This window comes from Leptodactylus fuscus, chromosome 2 (assembly GCF_031893055.1).
Source record: "Leptodactylus fuscus isolate aLepFus1 chromosome 2, aLepFus1.hap2, whole genome shotgun sequence".
In the NCBI taxonomy this organism is placed as follows: domain Eukaryota; kingdom Metazoa; phylum Chordata; class Amphibia; order Anura; family Leptodactylidae; genus Leptodactylus; species Leptodactylus fuscus.
The window spans coordinates 137,232,881-137,256,844 of NC_134266.1; the positions used below are offsets into that span (position 1 = coordinate 137,232,881).

Below are 23,964 nucleotides of genomic sequence, written 5' to 3' on the forward strand. Positions count from 1 at the left end.
CACTGCTGTCTGCCCCAGGTTACCGTCATAAACCCCGGGGAACCTGGACAGGGGACGGCTTGCCGGCGGTCAGCTTTCAAACAAATTCATTTGATTTCATTTGGCCTCTCCGCCTGCAAACCATTTTTTTTTTTTCATGGACACAAAGTCCAAATGAATGGGTTTCAAAGCTGACCGCCGGCAAGCCGTCCCCTGTCCAGTTTCCCCAGGGTTTGCGACGGAAACCCCAAGACGGACAGCAGCGGTAGTGTGAACACCGCTTAAAAGTGAATTTAATACTGCCAATACATTTTCCATTCAATGACACACAGCAGTGATACTGAAGACTGTGGCAGTATGGCACCACTTTTAACCAGAACATTGGTTATCATTCATATCATGTCAATATAAATATAACTGCTGTTGAAGCATGAATGGCGTCCTTGAAAACATATTGCCCACTCCCTTTACTGCTGGGGGGTCAGTGTCCCCTCAGTCAGTCCTGCTATATAACAACACTCCACACTGTCGTCCACATACCGGACACCCAGAGCAAACTAAACCTACAACAGGACACGTCACATACACACACAACATTAAAACGTGCTCTTTTTTAAAATGTTCCCATGTGAACAGCGGCCTTCAATCGCTTCCATTCGGCACAGTAAGAGTTAAATAACTATGTACGACAGCGTATACCAGTTGCATGCCGGGACTTGTAGTCACAGGCACAAGGAAAGAACTGCTTTAGCATAACAAAAACTACACTTCCCATACGTCTCCACGAGCAGGGGTGCTTGCATTGGTCCATTAGTAACCTTACGTAAACTTGCTGGGAAGTGTGGTTGCACCGTGCAAAAGCTGGCTAAAAGGTGAGGCGAATGGGGTTTGATATTTTGGATGATTTTGAGAGGAAAGAAGAAGATTTAGGTAACAGGCTCCATACTTTGCTGACTGACTAATGAGCCGTCCATACATCTTGGGCACATTCAACAGCATGATGTTCAGGGTCTGCATGAGACAAGGTAGCACGTATAGGAAGCTATGGTTTATGTGGTGCATGCAATGTTTAGGGTCCATAACTAATGCCTTCTGCACTAAAGTAGCTCTTCATGGTGCATTGGCATAGGTTTGTAGTCTAGCTCTGGCTGCTGTATTATATATATACAACCCTGGGATTAGTGATGTAATTCATTGATGACTCCCCCCTGGGGTAGAGGGCAGGATTCCTGGGGAATGTATTGCTATGTACCATGGGCTGGAGATAGCAGTGACTGTGCTCATGCATCCTATCTATGTGAAATCCCATTCTTCCAACTACCCCTGCCACCTTGCCAACAGTGACACTTACAGTCATCTGCTTCCTTTTCTGTCAACGCTACCACTGTCTCTTAAAAATGTTGTATTATGAAATAGCAGTTCTTTAGGCTCTGTTCACACTAACCAGTTGATTTTCATCGTTCTGTTTTAGGGAGCAGAACAGGGAAAAAATAAAGGTAGTATTAGGCGTCCAAAATGTTGCATACTATCAATGAGCTCTAACGGACTGAAATGGGGTCTGTTGGATTTCCATCTGGGAGCTCAGTATTTTACTAAAATACCGTATTTTTCGGACTATAAGACGCACCTAGGTTTTAGAGGAGGAAAATAGGGAAAAAAAATTTTGAAGCAAAAACTGGTAAAATATTTAATATATGGGAGTTGTAGTTTTGCAACAGCTGCAAGGCCACATTGACAGGTGACCCTGCAGCTGTACGGGGATGCATAGAGCGTTTTTTTTGCGGGGCCAGCTGTAATTTTTAGTTATACCATTTTGGGGGATATCTATTGCTTAGATCACCTTGTATTGAAAAAAAACCAGGAGGTGATTTAAAACTTTTATTTATTTCATATTTTTAAAGCTTTTTTTTTTTTTTTTTTTTTTACTATTTTATTCCCCCCCGGGGGCTTGAACCTGCGGTCACTTGATCGCAAGTCCCATAGACGGCAATACAACTGTATTGCCGTCTATGGGACATTCTGTCTATTAGTATTACGGCTGGTCATAGAGACCAGCCGCAATACTAATATATCCGTGACAGGCCGGGGAGCCTCATTAGGCTCCCGGCTGTCACCCGAACAGGTCGGCTCCTGCGATATCGCCGCGCAGGAGCCGGCCTGCAACTTTACAAGTACGGGGCCGGGGGAGAAGGGGCCACGGATACTGACCCGGCATCCGCTGTACTAGAGAGGCGGATGCCGGGGAGGGATAGACGCCGGGGCCTGAGACATCGCTACGATCCTCTGCCCTGCATGAAGCCAGCGGCGGGGGGACGGAGGAGCCCCTGCTGCTGCTGGCTTCATGCAGGGCAGAGGAGCGCAGCGATGTCTCAGGCCCCGGCACCTGTAATGGCGTCTATCACTTGCCGGCTTCCGCCTCTCTATTACAGCGGATGCCAGGCGCCACCTTCAGACTATAAGACGCACCCTTCTTTTCCCCAAAAATTTTGGGGAAAAAAAGTGCGTCTTATAGTCCGAAAAATATGGTAGCTTGTCAAGCATTTTTGATGGATTTTGCAAAAGAGGAACTTTAGTCCCCGTTCACACGGCAGAAAATTTTTCCACCGTGTGGTTACTTGGCGCGGCTGCCAACGGCTGGATGCAGTGCATTGGCATTCCGTCATGGCATCTTGCTCCTGATTAGGCCTGAATGAATGGGTCTAAACAGGAGCGTGTCTCGAGCTGCGGACGCCACAACTGACTCCGCCGCGGAATCCGCTAGCTACTAGCCAGCAGAAAAAAAGCGAGCAGCTCCCATTGAAATCAATGGGAGCCATTTTTGCAGGCGGATTCCAAATCAAAATCTGCCTGCAAAAAAACTGTGTGAACATATCCTTAAGTGGTTACCAAGTTTCTCGTATTAGCGGCCTATCAATATTAGATCTGCGGAGGTCTAACACCCCTCCATATCACTTGAGCTGAGACAACGCAGCTCGTGATGGCTATTACGTTCTGAGAGCCGCTCACTTGGCATACAAACTGTAGAGGCAAATGTAGATAAAGTGTACCTGAGTTTTCATGAAAAGTTGAAATGTCTGCAGGGTCTAGCTGGGCAATCTGTTCTCCAGCTGTGTAAGCCTTCATATATGGTGTCCTATCAGTATTTCTGCTGCTAATAGCCCCATTGTGGCTGCAGCACATTTTATTGTTATTTCTCAGGCGGGTGATTGTATAATAAGGAGCAGTCTGACCTTCTTCCCTATCAATTAGTACTTGTTTCACTTGTAATTCTGCCAGGAGTAACTGTAAAATGGCAAGCAAATAGCTGAAAAAAAGCTCAAGTGAACATAAATAATATAGGTGGTCCAGCGACAGTGAATTGTAAATGCAGGGCTTGATGCAGCTAATCAGTTCGCTGACAGAGAAAAAGAAAACCTTGAGTACAGTCAGGAAATCTGCTTGCTCTCTATGACTAACCCATCTGCAATAACATAAGCAGTCAAAAATAGATACAAGTACATAAGTAGCCGTTTCTTGCAATTGTAAGACTAGTTTCAAATCTGTAATGGCTCACTGCTGGGGAGTTTCTGTCCGTGAACCTGCTTAGAAAATAGGGAGAGAAAAGTCCTGGGCCCCTCTCTTACCACACTTACGCTTGGTTTAGATTTCTGTTTTTAAAGTCTGATGCTATTCGTCATAGGATGAGAGCAATCATCCTGGAATGACTGATGGAGATAGAGCTCCCTCTGTCTGCATCCACTGTAAAAAGACTGATGAAATGTGAAAGGGAAGCTTTCTTCTGGCATGTTTCTTACTTTTTGTGCATGCTGAAGTTTTTCTTGTCGGATAAGTAAATCAACATGTCATTCCAGCCCTATTTAAAGAGGACCTTTCATCAGATTGGGCACAGGCAGTTCCATGTACTGCTGGAAAGCTGACAGTGCGCTGAATTCAGCGCATTATCTGCTTTCCCGATCTGTGCCCTGGGTAAAGCGCTATCGGTCCCGGTATCGTAGAGCTTTACAGTCAGAAGGGCGTTTCTGACAGTCAGTCAGGAACGTCCTTCTCCACAGCAGCACCTATCGCGCTGCACAGTGTGAGCGTCTATGGACGAGCACTGTGAGAAGAGGGAGGGGGCGTTCCTCCCCGCTCACACAGCACAGCGCGAAGGGATCTGCTGTGGAGAAGGACATTCCTGACTGACTGTCAGAAATGCCCTTCTGACTGTAAAGCGCTACAGTACCGGGACCGATAGCGCTTTACCAGGGGCACAGATCGGGCTTTCCAGCAGTATATGGAATTGCCCGTGCCCAATCTGATGAAAGGTCTTATTTAAGTTCGTTGCTGTTTTCCATGGATGATTAAAAAAAAATAAAAAAAAAATACAACCTTATAAACAAAAATTTGAACTTAGTCCTAGTTACAATTTCCACCCCGTAAGGAGGGTCTTTCACCATCTGGGTACATGCGGTGTAATACACAGCTAGAAAACGGACAGTTCGCTGAATTCAGCGCACTATCGGCTTTCCCGTTCTGTGCCCCCAGTGAAGAGCTATCGGTGCCTGTACCGTAGCTCTTCACTGTCAGAAAAGCATTTCTGACAGTGAGTCAGGAACGCCCTTCTTCACAGTAGAGTCCATAGCACTGTACTGTAAGAGGGGGCTTTCCTTACCGTCCAGGAATGACACTGAGCAGAGAGGAACGCCCCCCTCCCCCCCCCACTCCTGGTAGTGCTCATCCATAGATGATTACTGGGGGGGGGGGGGGGGGTGTTTCTCACTGCTCAGCGTCATGGCTGGGCGGTAAGGAACGCCCCCTCTCACAGTACAGCGCAATAGACGCTACTTGTGACAGTATCGGTAGACAGCGTACTGTCGGCTTTCTAGCGGTGTATTAGGGCCCGTTCACACGGAGTAAACGCGCGTGTATTTTGTCAAAATACACATGTAAAAATAAGACTCCCATTGACTTCAGTGACATTTTACATGTGTATCTTGACTTGTTTTTTTTACACGTGTAAAAAAAAAAAAAATGTCATTGAAGTCAATGGGAGTCTTATTTTTACACGTGTAAACCTTTAACCAACCAAACTATTTTTCAATAATCATTACAATCACAGATGAAAAAAGGGTTGTTTCTGACTGCTGAATATGGATAAAACCACCTACCATCAAAAAAAAGGAAGGCGGTTTAAGTATGTTATGTGAAAGAGATTCTAAGAAAATGGGGATGACTTATAAAGATTGGTGTAGTGAATGCCAGTCTTCACATGGTAATATTGTTACTCTGTTTTTTGGAGAGCTTGATAAGATCATATTTACACAACCCCATCCAGAAAACACTGTTCGTGTGTGGGCTTTATTTCCAGGGCTGTAAAGTGGAGTTGCAAAAAAGTTACCCTAACTCAAACTGTGGCTTCAAAATCTCATTTCAGTACTGTAGAAATTCTGCTGTGCCAGCATTATGTAGCAAGATCCACTCGTACAACCATGTTCAGTCCTGGAAATACTGGGTCAAATTTATTAAGATTGGTGTATTGTATGACCATTAATAAACAGTCTGATTGGCGGCCTTTTCATATATCTGATATATAGAAGTCGTGGTGCCAGAATTGTAGAAGCTGACAGATTTCCATTCTAATCCACACCAGAAAACTTCAGACTATGGTGGACAAGGTGCGGATCGGAACTAGAGACAGGAAAGGGCCTTGCGCCACCAAACGTGCGCATAAATATCATCGTTGATATGATGAATTCCCCCCATTGCCTGCATGCAGACGAGTTTCTCGGACGGGCTTTGGTTGTGAGAATACAGCCCTGCTGCAAATGGACATGCTGTACCTGCACATCTGTTTTTGTTCTCTGTACCTGCACATGAACAAATGGTTACATCCATAGAATTACACAGGCACAGAAGGAGCCATCTATACTATAATTTAAAGCATTTCGATGTCTCGGTCAATAGCGACTCTGCCATATAAGAGATTTGATAAAGGTAGGGGACTCCCCATGTCACCCACTGCTGGCCTGCAAACCTGATCACAGGCCACTGTTGGGTTTCCATGGCAGCCGGGGGGTTTAACAAAGGCCTCCAGACTTGACTTGCCATGGCTGTATGCCTGATAGCGTGTGCCAGAAGCACAGTCTAAAAGATTGCCTGTCAGGAGATAATACTGTGGGTAGATTATTCAAACATATTTTACGAACGAGCTGCAGATAACTTTGTGAACTAACCTTAGACTAAGACTAAAAAATAATTAAATTTAAAATTTATTTTACTTAAAAAAAAAAAAAAATTAAAAAAAAAGTACAATAAAAATAAGTTTTACGTAAAAGTAATTTAAAAACAAAAAAAAGCAAACTGCAGTATGAATAAGATAATCGTTAAAAATTTCACTTGCTCATATCAGTGGAAAAACTAAATGTTTTGGAACTTTTGAATTGCAGCAACACGGATAATCTTTTTCCATAGCGTATGTCAATACTGTGAAATATTATAAAAATAAAAACTATTTCTTATTGCCATAGAATAAAAGTTACATTTTGTGGCGTAGGGTAAAGGCACACAATTTGAAAGGAGGGAAGAAACCCTCACGATGGATATTTTTTTTCGCTTTTTTTGATGTCTGATGATGGACTATTGTGCTAATGATGGTTACTGCTTTTCATTGTAATTAATAGGATGTATGGTTTTCAGCCACATCGTGTGAGTAGATTTCTAATTGCAGATTTTATAGAAATGTATTTTATATATTCACGGTCATGTGTACCGTCCCATAGGAATGAATGGGTAATTGTGCTATCAGGGTAAAACATGGATAGCAAACTGATCTCAGTCATGGTCGTTTGCAAGAGGCCTTAGGCTGAGACACCAGCTTTCAGAAAAGCTGCTTTTTTGTTGCAGATTTTGCTGCATTTTTTTGAGCCAAAGTCAGCAGTGGATTGAGCAGAAATGAAATATATAAGAGCTTCCTTTATACAGTATTTCCCATTCTTTTTGAAGCCACTCCTGCTTTGGCTCAAACATCCACAGCAAAATCTGCAACAAAAAAAACAACAACACCTGTTTCGCAACATGGGGCCTCAGCCTTAGGCTAAGGCCCCAGGTAGCTGGCCGCAGCAAAAAAAAAGTGTTTTTTTTGCCAATGCGCTTTTCACAGAAATTCCACAGAAGTTTCTTCTGCAGACTTTCTACTTCCATTATACATATAGGGAAACCGCCAGCGTTTCCATAGGTATAATTGACATGCTGTGATTTCCAAAAATGCAACAGTTTTGGAAATCTCAGTGTTTCTGATGCACAGATTTTTCTGCAATGTGTCGATGAGTGACTAGAATCCCATTCACTTTGCAGTAACTGTAAAGCTATGTGAGACTCCAGCCTTAAACTGTTTTGGATCGTAGTTACTCCCCCTTCCTGTTTACTTTGCTAACTTGCCCACTACACCCTCAGTAGCCATCTTTAGGCTAAGGCCCCATGGGCCGGAAACACAGCACTGAAACGTGGCGGGAACGCATTGCGGTTCTTCCCGCAGCGCTTTGAACAGAAAGTTCAGAGTTTTCCTCCGTGGACTTTCTGTTACCATTATATCTAGCATTGCCGAAATGCATGTAGGGAAGAAGGGAGAGTCTGTTTCTGCAAGGCATGTAACAATGTTTCCTCCTGAAATGAAAAGCCACCCAGCTAGGGAACTAGTAGCAGGAATACAAAAGATGCTTTTTTGCCTTCTTACTTAGGCTGCTCTTACACGACCATATTGAATGTACAGTCGGCAACATAGACTTCGCAGATGTCAGTGTCCTGCCGCACTCGCCCATAGAGTTCTATGGGCGAGTCCGTGCAGTGCCGCAATTCACGGCCATTACGGACATGTCCTATAAATTGTGGACCACGGTTGCGGTGAGGCGACATCACGGATAAAATATCCGGTGGTGTAAGAGGCCACATTGAATATAATGTGTCCACAAATGGTCCGCAATTGAAAACCCTCAATTGCTGACTTACATTACGGCCGTGTAATACCAGTCTTAGAGAGGGAAGTTTACATCATGCCTTCTCCACCATTCCAGAGGATTTTTATTTTCGCTATCCTGCAAAGGACACACCAAACAGCTAGTTGCTAGCAGTCACACACTTCCTTATGACCTTCATGGATACTTATTTTCTTTTGATGAAGATTTAGAGGATTTTGAGGACGGGTTCTGTCTACTTGTATGGAGTGGACCGTGCACTCCATTAAGTCTTTTTCAGCTAAAAAACATCCAATTTTGGGTGTTTTATTGCTGTGGTACGCATGACTTGCTCCAAAAGGGGACCACTGAGGCTCTGTCATCCAAGGGTCCACACAAACCTGGATCCATGCCGTGTATAGGCTTTATAAATGAAATGGTAAAATTCTCTTCTGACAGCATCTGTGAGTTCCTTCAGTGAGTTGACCACTTTTAACAGACTGGGACCAAAATCTTCAGAAGGTTTGGCAAGGAGAAGCGCTCACCCAATTGGATAACGATATCGTTATCCAATTGGGTAAGCGCTTCTCCTTGCCAAACCTTCTGAAGATTTTAGTCCCAGGCTGTTGATGCCTCTACGTCCCAGTGACGTTTCTTCCAGCTGCTTCCCTCTCGGCTTTCTAACATCTTTTTAATTGTTGGGGTTGTTGTGTCCTACACAACCCCCTAAGGTGAGCGGCTTTCCATTTGCTTACCTTTACTCATACTTGTGCTGAATTTACTACACTAGGGTCGGCTCGGTGCCGTATTTTTTCTTTTTCTCTTGACCACTTTTAAGACATCCTCATCAGCCCAAAATAGAATACAATGCCTTGATTTTTATCACGATTGAGGACCATTGTGACTTTCTTTTGCTCCAGAACCTTTATAGTTGTTATTTGCATTGATTCCTATCTGGTGGCATATGATGTTTGATCTTGTGGCAGGTCCAGTTCTTCTTGTACCTTCACTAACACCTTATTTTTCCCTGCTGTAGGAAAAAGCACACAGACATACTCATTGCCAGGTCCACACGTTCATCACATTTTCTGAAATAAATGGACACAACAAAAGTTAAATACTTGATGCTTTCATTGAGATTTACAACTGAAGCAAAATTAATAAAAGTAGAAAAAGGTCTTCATTCTAATCTACTTAAAGGGGGGGGGGTTATTACTTAAAATCCCCTTGAAGTAGTCTAGCATTAGGAGCTGTTAATTTGTTTGAGCTATACAATTTATAAAATCTTCATATAGAATTGAAAGCCCCAAGAACAAAATAATTTTGCAGACAGTGACAAGCCAATACTTGGATCTCCTCATTTATATACCTGAATATTGTATCAGTGTCTGATATGAACAGTACACTTATCGCGCATCTGAAGACATCTGACATCTGTTGTGCAGCTTCCATTCATTGTCAATGTAGTGCAGAGTAAGGCTTGATTGAGGCTCAATTATGGCTCCATTGTCCTACTTGACCAGGGATGAGACATGGCTGCAAAGTACTTTGCAGATTTCAGTTCATCAGACAGCCTTTGATGACATCTTTTGTGCATTTTGGGCACGCTAGTTTGTGAAAAATATTCGCAATGGCATAATGTATCTTTTCTCAAGAGTTTTGCTCTCACTCTTTCTTATTCCATCATGTTTTCCTGCATTGTTTACATATGATAATTGTTTTGTGAGATGACTCACTAAAGCCAAAATGTGTCCAAATGATTGACTTTTTTTTTTTGTAATTGCTGCTCTGCAAACTGCTTGAGTTGCTCAGATGACTTGTTCTCCTCCGTGTTGCTACTACTTGCTTCCATATTGAAAGAACCTGGTGAAGTCATGTGGCTAGTATATGTCTGTTGGTTCAGGCTTGACTAAAAGCTTAGTAGGTACCTGTAGGAATATGCTGTTTATGCTTGGAAATCATTACTAGAATTGTCCTCTAAGCAGAAATAGCAATTTAAAGGGGTATTCCAGCTAATTGTTATCCTAAGGCCTCGTTCACATCTGCGTCAGTAGTCCGTTTGGGGGATTACACACCCCCCCCCCCCCCCCGAACGGACTACCGAACCAATTTGCAAGCAGTGAAAGCACACAGACCCCATAGACTATAATGGAGTCTGTGTGCTTGCCGTGAGATCTCCGCAGGGAACATGTGGACAGGAAGGTACTTCACAATCTACTTTTCTGTCTGTATGACTCGCACTGAGGTCTCGCGGCGAGCACACAGACCCCACTATAGTCTATGGGGTCCATGTGCTTTCACTGCTCACCGCTTGCAAATGCGTTCGGTAGTCCATTCGAGGGGTCCCCATGCGGATTTCCCAAACAAATTACCAAACGCAGATGTTGAACCAAGGGTAACCAACACCCAAAACCACCACTAATAAGCTGTTTGAGGAGGCTGCATCACTCATGTGAGCACTATTGACTTATTCACTGTTTACATGATAGGGGTCATGTGATGTAATGCCTCATTGTAATCACTTCTATGGGATGAGGCTTAAAGGGGTTTTCCAGGATAAACCAAGAATTAATCCCTAAACTAAACCCCCTCTCCCCACCTAACTTCTAATTTACTTCAATTAAAAAAAATCTATAATTACCCATATCCCTGGAGCAGTCATGTGACCGACTCAGGGACACTTTTGATTATCTGGTGACGCTCCGTTTTACCGATTCTGAAACAGAACGTAAACAAATGCAGAGGATGCAGAAGCAACCAGAGACACCCACAAATCCAAACATTGCTAAAGGTATATGGGTGTACTTATTAACCCATTACTAGCACTAACAGACCTTTCTTAAAAAAAAAAAAAAAAAAAAAAAAAATCAGCCTGGAAAACCCATTTAAGTAAATAGCATGTCTGCTGTGAAGCAGATGATGTGCAATGTATTATAGAGGAAAAAAGAAAAACAGTAGACAGCACAGCTTATACTTTCCCAATGAAACCTATAGTTGAAACATACATTGACCATCCAGCTTAAATCTTCGGAGTATGGATTTTAAATTTAAAGAGCAAAAGAGAATGATGGAGGTGCACAACTACCCGGAAAAAAGCATGCAGCAAAAAACTATGGAAAGGTAGAAATGGGTGGGCACTTGCCAATCAATCTCCCAAGGACGACATTGTCTTCTCTTTTCTTTAAAACATATCCTTTATTAGGTACATACATAAAAGAAATCCAAAAGGGAGGGAGTAATAGCACTATTGGTGTGCAATGTAAACAGGGAGGAGGACATCATGAGAAGCGACTCTATACAGTTGATCAGTCTGGGGGCTGGCTGTCTTATGCCCATCCCACTATGTGGTTTTTAGGGCTTATACCTGGGATAGCCATATACAGTCATGACCAAAAGTTTTGAGAATTATACAAATATTAATTTTTACAAAGTCTACTGCTTCAGTTTTTCTAATGGCAATTTGCATATACTCCAGAATGTTATAAAGAGTGATCAGCTTAACAGCAATTACTTGCAAAGTCAATATTTGCCTAGAAAATGAACTTTATCCCCCAAAACACATTTCAACATCATTGCAGCCCTGCCTTAAAAGGACCAGCTAACATCGTTTCAGTGATTGCTCCATTAACACAGGTGTGGGTGTGATGAGGACAGGGCTGGAGATCAGTCAGTCATGATTAAGTAAGAATGACACCACTGGACACTTTAAAAGGAGGCTGGTGCTTGGCATCATTGTTTCTCTTCTGTTAACCATGGTTATCTCTAAAGAAACACGTGCAGTCATCATTGCACTGCACAAAAATGGCCTAACAGGGAAGAGTATCGCAGCTAGAAAGATTGCACCTCAGTCAACAATCTATCGCATCATCAAGAACTTCAAGGAGAGAGGTTCCATTGTTGGCAAAAAGGCTCCAGGGCGCCCAAGAAAGACCAGCAAGCGCCAGAACCGTCTCTTAAAAGTGTTTCAGCTGCGGGATCGGGCTACCAGCAGTGCAGAGCTTGCTCAGGAATGGCAGCAGGCAGGTGTGAGTGCATCTGCACGCACTGTGAGGCGGAGACTCTTGGATCAAGGCCTCTCTATTACAGCGGATGCCGGGTCTGTATTGGTGGCCCCTTCCCCCCCAAAGTATAAACTACCCCCCCCCCCAGGCTCTCTTGCTGCACTTAGCCCCTCCTCCCTCCCCCCTGAGAGCAGCAGATACATCACTTGACTTTTGACCAGATAAGTAAAGGGATGTGTCAACAGAGAAATGAATAAAGTAAGATAGCGGACAAACAAAGCAGTTTTGCTGAGGCAATGTATTTAGGAAAAGTCTTACATTCACATTATCAAGCAGTATAGATAGGATCCTTGTGATGGGGGAACCCCTTTAAGGTTAAAGGGGCTTTCTGGGCAAAAAAAATTGATTTTTCTTTTTAAAATTTTCTGGTAGTGCTATTAATGAGTTAATAAATGCAGCCATATACCTATAGTCATGCTTTGAGCGATTTCTGAGTGTCTCTGGGAGCTCCTGGTATCTTCTGCATTTGTTTATTTGGTTCAGCTTCCTGCTATGTAACGTCCACACTAAACCCACTCTCCTCCTTACTCCCTCCCTGTCTCTTTAGCTATCCCGCCCACTACTAGCCATTCCCTACCTACTCAGTCCAACACCATTATATACTTACCTTTCATCCTTTCAGGCTTCTTTCTGTGGGAAGGCCCCTCCTTCTTTACTGCTTCTGCAGGCTTGCGCTCTTCTCCCAGCGCTACTCTGTGTGACGATCCACCTCTACTGCACATGCATGGGAGCTGCGCAGTAGAAGCGGATTATCAGCATTTGTGTACAGAGCAGCGCTGGGAGAAGCGGCGGCAGTCAAAAAAGGAGGAAGAAACCTGGAAGGTAAGTATGATGGAGAGGGTGGGAAGGAGGGAGTAGTAGTGATGATTCGTTTCCAGGAATAGGAAAATGGATCATCACTGGATAATCAGATAATGGCCCTGGGAAATGGGTAAATATAAATTTTTTATTAATTATGTTATTTAGAAAGAAGGAGGGTGTTTAGATTATTGCAGGGATTTCCAGTTATCGCGAGCAGCCCCTTTCTATTGCCATGTTGGTACTTTGCAATAAATTGAGTTTTGGGTTGGAGTTTGGGCACTCGGTCTCCTAAAGATTCGCCATCACTGTCCTATACACTACACCAGCCCCAGAAGCAGGAAGTTCCATTCCCTGTATACTGGTTGGTCGTCATCACTGCAGCTCAGCTCCCCCTGACTTCAACTGTTGGCTGTAGTAGAATAAATAATACAAATGTAGCAGAATTCATGTTGCCAGTATTTAAGCCTTTTTTTCACAGCAGTGCTTTTATAGATTATTATTAAGGGGGCAGTTTTGTTTTGACCAAACTTGTCCGAAATGAAACTGATATTATTACTCTCTTCGGTCTCTTCAGATTTTAGTAATTAGAGGCCCAGGGAGGTAAACAAACCCCAAAAAACAATGTTAATCTGAAAAGCCCCAAAAGTACTATAGAGTGGTGAACCTTTCTTTGTTGCCACTATGGGATACTTTACTGTATGGAGGGGCCAATATGGGGCATTATACTGTGTGGAGAGGTCACTATGAGACATTAAACTGTCTGAAGCGACTTCTAAGGGACAATTTTCCAATGTTTAGGGGTCTATGTGCTATAGCTGCATCCAGATACATACCGTATTTAACCGAAAATAGGTAATCCCCAGAAAGTATGGCATGGGGGAGGTTTTGTTGAATTGCCTAATATAAGGCACCCCCACCCCGAAAATGAAACATCTCCCAAAAACCATTGCAGCCGGCTGAACACTGTGCGTGATGTTCTGTGTGCACAGGAAAGCCGGCTGCTGCCTCTGCTGTGATACCGTACGTTGTATCCACTATTCCTGCTGCTGTAGGATGAGCTGGGAGATGCCCACTGTGCATACACTACAGTAAGAATCATATGCTGTGGGGAGTCCACTCTCGCAGCTCTTCCCACAGCAGCCAGAACAGTGGATACAACAGCAGTGGTATCATAGCAGAGGCAGCAGCCAGTTTTCCTGTGCACACGAAGCACTGTATTCAGCCGGCTGCAATGCCATTAAGTGAAGCTCTACAGGGCAACCACCGGAAGCCTCGCTAAGTCCCACCCACCACTTTCACCGCCGCGACCAACAGCAGCACCAGTGCTGCTACGTAGCTGGGGCAGGTAAGTAGCATACCTTCACCCCCCCAACCCCCTGCACTACCTACAAGTGGCAGTCATGTCGGCGCTCCACTAAGGAAGCCCAGGCATGACTGCCGGTTGTCCCCTGCTCCATAAGACATCCCCAAAAAATAAGACAGGTCATATTTATAGGACAAGAATTTAATATAAGACACTGTCTTATTTTTGGGGAAACACGGTAGTGTCACCTCCCTAAGGATGCTGCCATACAGTGCTCCTGGATGCATACATTTACCACTAAATGGGGATTGCACATGTACTTTCATTGCTTCTAATAGGAAAGCCCAGGTGTGTCCTAGGAAATTGCATTAAACACGTGTCCAGAAGCATGTGGCGGCACTTGTGTTATGGTTTGTGGTGTATGAGTATAGTATAGGGGTTGTCAAGCCTTACAATTATTACACAACACTCCAAATACCTTTTTTTTTTTTTTTTTTTATTGGCATGCCATACAAAAAAGGTTGCCTACTCTTGCAGTATAACATTTACAACGTGCATTGTGATATTCTGCCTCAGCTGCTTGTCAGAAAGTGTAAAATAGATTTCTATAATAAATATATAATGTCTTTAATGTTTTTCAGACCTCATCAGAACACAAGATCTCTGAAATTACCTATGCTTCTTGGGACGCTGTACATGGTCCTGTGTAGTTCTGCTTTATTATCTTGCAAGGTTGCATTGTAAATCTGCTTAACAAGACTCTCTGGCCACCACATACTAGTTAAAGGTAGGTGTACATGGAAAAATTTTAGAAAAAGTGTTTGGTATTGACCTATTGTAATCAAAAATGTTTTTGACCATTAACAATGGCGGGGCCCCGTGGCGAACTTTTGACATGGCCCCCCCCTTCCTGACCGACACCGAAGACCTTGACTCTATTATGCCCCATAGTGGCCCCAGTACACAGTATTATGTCCCTCAGTGGCCCTTGCACACAGTATTATACCCCGTTGTGTCCCCTGCACACAGTATTATACCCCATTGTGGCCCCTGCACACGGGATTATGCCCCATAATGAACACCCATGAACAATTATTATACTCTGGGGTATTTTCAGACCCCAGAGTATAATAATCGGAGACTGAGGGGAGATACAGACATAAAAAAAAAAAAAGTTACTTAACTGTCTCCGGCTCCGCTGCAGTCTTTGGTGGTGTTGGCCATCTTTAATAACACACGGATGTCACATGACATTTCATGCCATCTCTCCATCTGCCCCCATTTTCATGCACCCCTCATCTCTACCCCCATTTTCATGTCCTCCCCTCCATCTCTGCCCCTAGGTTACTGTTGCTCCTCAATTGCTCCACACCACACATACAGTGGGGCAAAAAAGTATTTAGTCAGTCACCAATAGTGCAAGTTCCACCACTTAAAAAGATGAGAGGCGTCTGTAATTTACACCATAGGTAGACCTCAACTATGAGAGACAAAATGAGAAAACAAATCCAGAAAATCACATTGTCTGATTTTGTAAGAATTTATTTGCAAATTATGGTGGAAAATAAGTATTTGGTCACCTACAAACAATCAAGATTTCTGGCTCTCACAGACCTGTAACTTCTTCTTTTAAGAGTCTCCTCTTTCCTCCACTCATTACCTGTAGTAATGGCACCTGTTTAAACTTGTTATCAGTATAAAAAGACACCTGTGCACACCCTCAAACAGTCAGACTCCAAACTCCACTATGGTGAAGACCAAAGAGCTGTCAAAGGACACCAGAAACAAAATTGTAGCCCTGCACCAGGCTGGGAAGACTGAATCTGCAATAGGCAACCATCTTGGATTGAAGAAATCAACTGTGGGAGCAATAATTAGAAAATGGAAGACATACAAGACCACTGATAATCTCCCTCGATCTGGGGCTCCACGCAAAATCTCACCCTGTGGGGTCAAAATGATCACAAGAACGGTGAGCAAAAATCCCAGAACAACACAGGGGGACCTAGTGAATGAACTGCAGAGAGCTGGGACCAATGTAACAAAGCCTACCATCAGTAACACACTACGCCGCCAGGGACTCAGATCCTGCAGTGCCAGACGTGTCCCACTGCTTAAGCCAGTACATGTCTGGGCCCATCTGAAGTTTGCTAGAGAGCATTTGGATGATCCAGAAGAGTATTGGGAGAATGTCCTATGGTCTGATGAAACCAAACTGGAACTGTTTGGTAGAAACACCACTTTACGTGTTTGGAGGAAAAAGAATACTGAGTTGCATCCATCAAACACCATACCTACTGTAAAGCATGGGGGTGGAAACATCATGCTTTGGGGCTGTTTCTCTGCAAAGGGGCCAGGACGACTGATCCGGGTACATGAAAGAATGAATGGGGCCATGTATCGTGAGATTTTTAGTTCAAACCTCCTTCCATCAGCAAGGGCATTGAAGATGAAACGTGGCTGGGTCTTTCAACATGACAATGATCCAAAGCACACCGCCAGGGCAACGAAGGAGTGGCTTTGTAAGAAGCATTTCAAGGTCCTGGAGTGGCCTAGCCAGTCTCCAGATCTCAACCCTATAGAAAACCTTTGGAGGGAGTTGAAAGCCCCAAAACATCACTGCTCTAGAGGAGATCTGCATGGAGGAATGGGCCAACATACCAACAACAGTGTGTGCCAACCTTGTGAAGACTTACAGAAAACGTTTGACCTCTGTCATTGCCAACAAAGGATATATAACAAAGTATTGAGATGAAATTTTGTTACTGACCAAATACTTATTTTCCACCATAATTTGCAAATAAATTCTTACAAAATCAGACAATGTGATTTTCTGGATTTGTTTTCTCATTTTGTCTCTCATAGTTGAGGTCTACCTATGATGTAAATTACAGACGCCTCTCATCTTTTTAAGTGGTGGAACTTGCACTATTGGTGACTGACTAAATACTTTTTTGCCCCACTGTACATACACACTCACACACAGACACACACTCTCCATCCTACATCTCACATTCCCCCTCCCCTTCAGTACAATACAAAGAGTGCCCCCTGACTACTATTAGACAGTCATTAGTAACAGCAATTGCAGGCAAGTCTGAATACAAACAATGTGTAGAGTACTGATCCATCTACTGAAACTGACCTCCCCCTCCTCCTCATACACAGATATCAGGACGCTGTCCCCTCCTCCTAATCCACAGATATCAGGACACTGTCCTCTCCCCTCCTCCACACCACACATACATACACACTCACACACTCCATCCTGCATCTCACATGCCCCCTCCCCTTCAGTACCTAGCACCACATCTCTCCTTCTCTTCATCTCTTCCAGGACTGCACGGGCTATAAAGACACGCCCACCTAGTCATGTGATGGCTGATGTCACACAAGGTCCTTCAGCACAAGCTTTCCCCGCTCTTATCGCAGTTACAACAGTTTGTTATAAGAGCAGGGGTAGCAGCTGTCGCCGGGCCCCCTAATGTCCCGGGTCCTGTGGCAGCTGCTACCACGGTAGTTACGCCCCTGCTCGGGGGTCCGAAAAGACCCCCGAGTATAATGATAGCAGTGGTAGCAGCTGTCACCGGGCCCCCTAATGTCTCGGGCACTGTGGCAGTTGCCTCTGCTGCTATGGCGGTAGTTATGCCACTTAAATGCACTATTGGTAATAGAACATTTACATTTAGACTGACCTTAAACCTCAATAATCATATATTTATCACCTTTCCTATGTTACACCCTACTTCAGTGATTGTCATGGAATAACCCCTTTAATTTCCATATAAAAAGTCCTGTAATTCAGTGTGTAAACCAGGGGTCTCAAACTCGCGGGCCGCATGCGGCCCCCTGAACAATTTTGTGCGGCCCGCACAAGCCTAGGGACGCCGGATCCGAGTCGAATACATTGCGAGATGATTATATCCACTAGCCGCTACGTTCCGGCTAGTGGACATATAGGCGCGATGTGATGACGTCGCATCATCACATCGCGCCTACAGGTCTATTAGTGAAACTGCACAGCGCGGCGGGGGAGCGTTGGATGGTGAGTATAAGTGTTTTTTTGTGAGGACCTTTCACCATTTTGCCCACAGGCAGTTCTATATACTGCCGGAAAGCTGACAGTGCGCTGAATTCAGCACACTGTCGGCTTTCCCGATGTGGGCCCAGTGTGAAGAGCTTACGGTCCGATACCGTAGCTCTTCTATGGTCAGAAGGGCGTTTCTGACAGTCAGTCAGAGACGTCCTTCTTCACAGCACAGCCAATCGCGCTGTACTGTGGAGCGGGGAGGAACGCCCCCTCCCTCCCTGAGAATGCTCGTCTATGGATGAGTACTGTGAGCAGAGGGAGGGGGCTTCCTCCCGGCTCTCACAGCAGAGCGCGATTGGCTGTGCTGTGAAGAAGGACGTCTCTGACTGAGTGTCAGAAATGCTCTTCTGACCATAGAAGAGCTAAGGTACCGGACCGTAAGCTCTTCACACTGGGCCCACATCGGGAAAGCCGACAGTGTGCTGAATTCAGCACACTGTCAGCTTTCCGGCAGTATATAGAACTGCCTGTGGGCAAAATGGTGAAAGGTCCTCTTTAAACATTGAGGTGGAATGAAGGGGCTCATGACACTGGGGGCAGACGAAGGGAGGGGGGAGAACGGCATGACACTGGGGCAGAAATGGAGGGACATGAATCTGGGGGCAGAGATGGGGGGGACATGAATCTGGGGGCAGAGATGGGGGGGACATGAATCTGGGGGCAGAGATGGGGGGGACATGAATCTGGGGGCAGAGATGGGGGGGACATGAATCTGGGGGCAGAGATGGGGGGGACATGAATCTGGGGGCAGAGATGGGGGGGACATGAATCTGGGGGCAGAGATGGGGGGGACATGAATCTGGGGGCAGAGATGGGGGGGACATGAATCTGGGGGCAGAGATGTGGGGACATGAATCTGGGGGCAGAGATGGGGGGGACATGAATCTGGGGGCAGAGATGGGGAGGACATGAATCTGGGGGCAGAGATGGGGGGGACATGAATCTGGGGGCAGAGATGGGGGGACATGAATCTGGGGGCAGAGATGGGGGGACATGAATCTGGGGGCAGAGATGGGGGGACATGAATCTGGGGGCAGAGATGGGGGGGACATGAATCTGGGGGCAGAGATGGGGGGGACATGAATCTGGGGGCAGAGATGGGGGGGACATGAATCTGGGGGCAGAGATGGGGGGGACATGAATCTGGGGGCAGAGATGGGGGGGACATGAATCTGGGGGCAGAGATGGGGGGACATGAATCTGGGGGCAGAGATGGGGGGACATGAATCTGGGGGCAGAGATGGGGGGACATGAATCTGGGGGCAGAGATGGGGGGACATGAATCTGGGGGCAGAGATGGGGGGACATGAATCTGGGGGCAGAGATGGGGGGACATGAATCTGGGGGCAGAGATGGGGGGACATGAATCTGGGGGCAGAGATGGGGGGACATGAATCTGGGGGCAGAGATGGGGGGACATGAATCTGGGGGCAGAGATGGGGGGACATGAATCTGGGGGAAGAGATGGGGGGACATGAATCTGGGGGCAGAGATGGGGGGACATGAATCTGGGGGCAGAGATGGGGGGACATGAATCTGGGGGCAGAGATGGGGGGACATGAATCTGGGGGCAGAGATGGGGGGACATGAATCTGGGGGCAGAGATGGGGGGACATGAATCTGGGGGCAGAGATGGGGGGACATGAATCTGGGGGCAGAGATGGGGGGACATGAATCTGGGGGCAGAGATGGGGGGACATGAATCTGGGGGCAGAGATGGGGGGACATGAATCTGGGGGCAGAGATGGGGGGACATGAATCTGGGGGCAGAGATGGGGGGACATGAATCTGGGGGCAGAGATGGGGGGACATGAATCTGGGGGCAGAGATGGGGGACATGAATCTGGGGGCAGAGATGGGGGGACATGAATCTGGGGGCAGAGATGGGGGGACATGAATCTGGGGGCAGAGATGGGGGGACATGAATCTGGGGGCAGAGATGGGGGACATGAATCTGGGGGCAGAGATGGGGGGACATGAATCTGGGGGCAGAGATGCCGGGACATATAGTTTACGGGTGACTGTAGGAGGATTATACAGTGTGGGGGCACATGAAAAATGAATGGGCGGAGTCAACATAAAGTGGGTGGAGCTAAATTTGCCGCGGTGCGGCCCGCCGACTGGCTGGGAACTTGCTCTGCAGCCCACATGCTGAGTTGCGTTTGAGACCCCTGGTGTAAACGTTCTTTGTACCTAGCAATTTTTTGACAGTGGTTGTTTTGCAGGTGCCTAGAAATCACTAGCTGTCTTGGAGCCATGGAGATGCCATCATATTACTCCAAGCTCCTTGGAGAGCTGAATGAGCAACGTAAAAGAGATTTCTTTTGTGACTGCAGCATCATTGTAGAAGGCCGAATTTTTAAAGCTCATAGAAATGTTCTGTTTGCCAACAGTGGCTATTTTCGGGCTATGCTAGTCCACTACATTCAAGACAGTGGGAGACACAGCACAGCTTCCTTAGACATTGTGACATCTGAGGCCTTTTCAACCATCCTGGATTTCTTATACTCAGGAAAACTGAACCTGTGTGGTGAGAATGTTATTGAAGTTATGAGTGCAGCAAGCTATCTTCAGATGACTGATGTGGTTAACTTCTGCAAGGCTTACATACGATCTTCACTTGACATCTGCAGGAAAATAGAAAAGGAGAGTTCTTTTGGACAAGCTGATAGTGGTAGTGATGGTCTTAACAGCGGAAGAGGTGCTGTTGGATCTGTACCAGAAAAAACATCTCAGGTAGATTGTCAAAAAGACCCCCCATGTGGGGACTGTAGCAGCTGCAACTCTGTAGAAATGATGGTAAAGGATCCTAGTAATGCGGCTTCTCCTGGAGAAAAAAGTCCTGCCAAAGTGATGGAGCCTAAAGAAGAGTTTGACTCTGATGTGGTGGAAGTAACTGAAGGTCTTCAACCATATCAGATGCAGCAAGGTCTGGAGCAAGGAGAAGAAAGTCCACAAGGTGGCCCAGGAATGGACATATCATGTAATAATTATCACATGAAGCAGTTTTTAGAGGCACTATTGCGTAATAGCTCTGCCCAGCGAAAGGAAGATGCTGCACATCACTTTCCTCGTGATTTTGAGTCCCGGCAAGAGGAAGCAAGTGTCTCAATGAGTTCCATGATGGACATTCAAGGTGATTGGTATGGTGAAGATACAGGTAATAAAATCTATCATAAGGTTTCTTTTTTATTTTCCTCAAAGTTTTTGTCTACTTTAACTCACATTTAAAGCAAACCTTTCATTTGCTCCACAAACTTTAGTTCTTTACATGGTTTAATAGGCAGTTTTATTTCTTCCAACACACTTGGATTTTTATTTGTCAGATGTACTAGTTAGACCTTCTACTGTAATGTAGTTGTTCTTTGGCCAAAGCAGACAAGAAAGCATGAATCAGAGCTCTGTGGCGATGTCCTATCAATGACAATCCATCACACGCTTTTTTTGTCAGCTCTGACCCAGGACCACCCCTCCTAGACAGTAGAGTGTATAATTCACATAACAGGTAATCCTAAATAGCATACCAGAAACCTGTCATGCCGAGTCCAGCCGTGAGCGCCGGTGAGCGTTTTATGCTCTCCGTGGCAAAATCGTTTTTTTTAAACCGGACACAGAGTACTACCCATACAAATGAATGGGTTTGAAAGAGTCCTGCAGCTTTCCGTCTCCTGCTCTGTTTTGTGCAGGAAACGGAAACCTGCAAAACGGACTCCCGGGCGCAGATGTGAACGAGCCCTTAAAAAATACAAGGACCTAGAGATGATGAAGATACTCAAAGGTCTTCTTTATTATTTTTGTGACAGGTAGTCTTCCCATAAGTGTAGCAGTTGACGTTCGCTTTAGAGAATAGCTAGCAATATTAAAACTTATGATTGACATTTATTTTATAGGTGATGTTTTAGTGGTTCCGATCAAACTACACAAGTGTCCTTTCTGTCCATACACTGCCAAGCAAAAGGGCATTTTGAAGCGTCACATTCGATCACACACAGGAGAGCGACCGTATCCATGTGAGATCTGTGGCAAAAGGTTTACACGTCAGGAGCACCTACGCAGCCATTCTCTTACAGTAAGTATATTGGTACATGCATTGCTACTGTATAATCCTTTACCCCTTGCCTCTTTGGACTTGGCACAATCTTTTTTTGTTTTACAATGAATTGATAAATCTCTGCAAAGTGATCTGTGCTCACAGCATTTTTTTTAATCCAAAGATAATTCAGTGAATCATTTTTTCCTCTTCATGTTACTGTTACACTTCTAACCCTCATCATACACTTTCAATAAAGTTGAGGATCAACTGATGATCTAATGTGCATGAGAACAGACTGACTGTTCCAGCAACTTCTCTATCATGTCCTGTTGAAAGAGATCGGCACTTGTCTATAGACCACCTGATTGCCCAGTCTTTAAAGGGATTCTATCATTAAAATGCTATTTTTTTCTCACTAACACGTAGGAATAGCCTTAAGAAAGGCTATTCTTCTCCTACCTTTAGATGTCTTCTCCACGCCACCGTTTGGTAGAAATCCCGGTTTTCTTTGGTATGCAAATAAGCTCTCTCGCAGCACTGGGGGCGGGCCCAGTGCTCAAACAGCACTGGGGGCATCCCCAATGCTGCCAGAGAACTCTCCAGCGCCGCTTCCATCTTCATCTGGAATAGCCTATCCCTGCATCTTCTTCCGGCGTTGGGTTCAAACTTCTACGCATGCGCAGTCGGCTCTGCCTTCAGACCTTGGGGAGAGCCGACTGCGCATGCAAGCGGGCATTTTATTGTGGCCGCTTACCCCAGCTTACTGTGTAAGCGGCCACAAAAAATGGCTGTGAGCATGTGCAGTCTGCTCTGCCTGAGGCCTGATGGCAGAGACGACTGCGCATGCATAGAAGTTTGAACCCAGCGCCAGAAGAAGATGCAGGGATAGGCTGTTCCAGACGAAGATGGAAGTGGCGCTGGAGAGTTCTCTCGCAGCATTGGGGACACCCCCAGTGCTGCAAGAGAACTCATTTGCATACCGGAGAAAACTGGGATTGCTACCAAATGGCGGCATGGAGAAGGTATTAGGAAATATGATCCTTTTTATCAGTGTTGAATGAGCTGTATTTATGTTAAACTGGAGCCTTGTCATTTAAATATACTTCACTAAAATAAAAAAAACACTAAAATCTATGCAACTTTGCTTTTCCAGGTACATCGTTCTAACCGTCCTATCATCTGTAAAGGTTGTCGTCGTACTTTTACCAGCAGTTTATCCCCCGGTTTGAGGCGTTTTGGCTTATGTGACAGTTGCACATGTGTCACAACTACGAATGAAGATTCTCAGCATCCAAACCACCCAGAAGCTGCATCAGAAAGTATGGACAAGGATGAGGGGGATGGAGACTGGCCCATTTATATTGAGTCTGGTGATGAGAATGAAGTTGCCGAGGAGGATGTTGAGGATAAAGAACAAATACACAGGGAGGTACTCATGTGATGTACACAGAAGATCATGGTGTCACCACTTTTCATATGCCATCTAAGTAGCATCATGCTAGGAAGCTTATGCCGTCCTTTTTGTGCCACTGTTCATCATCTTGATGGTGAGCAGGTTCCAAGCCTTCTTGGTTATGCACAAAGCTGCTGGTTTAGATGCAGCAGAACATTTTCTATTTTACACTTCTTTATGTTAGTGCTGTGCACTAAATTCCTTTGTACATATCAAATGACCTTTTATTTTACACTGCATCTCCTGGAATGCTCTACCCTTCTTACGCTTGCAAAAAAAAGAATGGTTAGATGAGATCAACCCTAGCCTGTATTCT

The 23,964-nt window shown here is 45.1% G+C and overlaps 1 protein-coding gene across 1 annotated transcript; it reads left to right on the top strand.

Annotated features, from left to right (window-relative positions):
* Positions 1-818: 818 nt before the first annotated feature.
* ZBTB8B (zinc finger and BTB domain containing 8B) lies at positions 819-23,964 on the top strand. The gene is made up of 5 exons (XM_075264695.1): positions 819-851; positions 14,714-14,859; positions 20,388-21,322; positions 22,053-22,231; positions 23,349-23,964. The coding sequence occupies exons 3-5, from the start codon at positions 20,419-20,421 to the stop codon at positions 23,634-23,636; spliced, it is 1,371 nt and encodes a 456-aa protein (XP_075120796.1). The 5' UTR covers positions 819-851; positions 14,714-14,859; positions 20,388-20,418; the 3' UTR covers positions 23,637-23,964.

Coding starts and splice junctions, on each gene's coding strand:
- ZBTB8B (XM_075264695.1), top strand. CDS start 20,419: ATGGAGATGCCATCATATTACTCCAAGCTCCTTGGAGAGCTGAATGAG. Junction 21,323..22,052: donor TTGGTATGGTGAAGATACAG/GTAATAAAATCT, acceptor TTTATTTTATAG/GTGATGTTTTAGTGGTTCCG. Junction 22,232..23,348: donor TACGCAGCCATTCTCTTACA/GTAAGTATATTG, acceptor TTGCTTTTCCAG/GTACATCGTTCTAACCGTCC.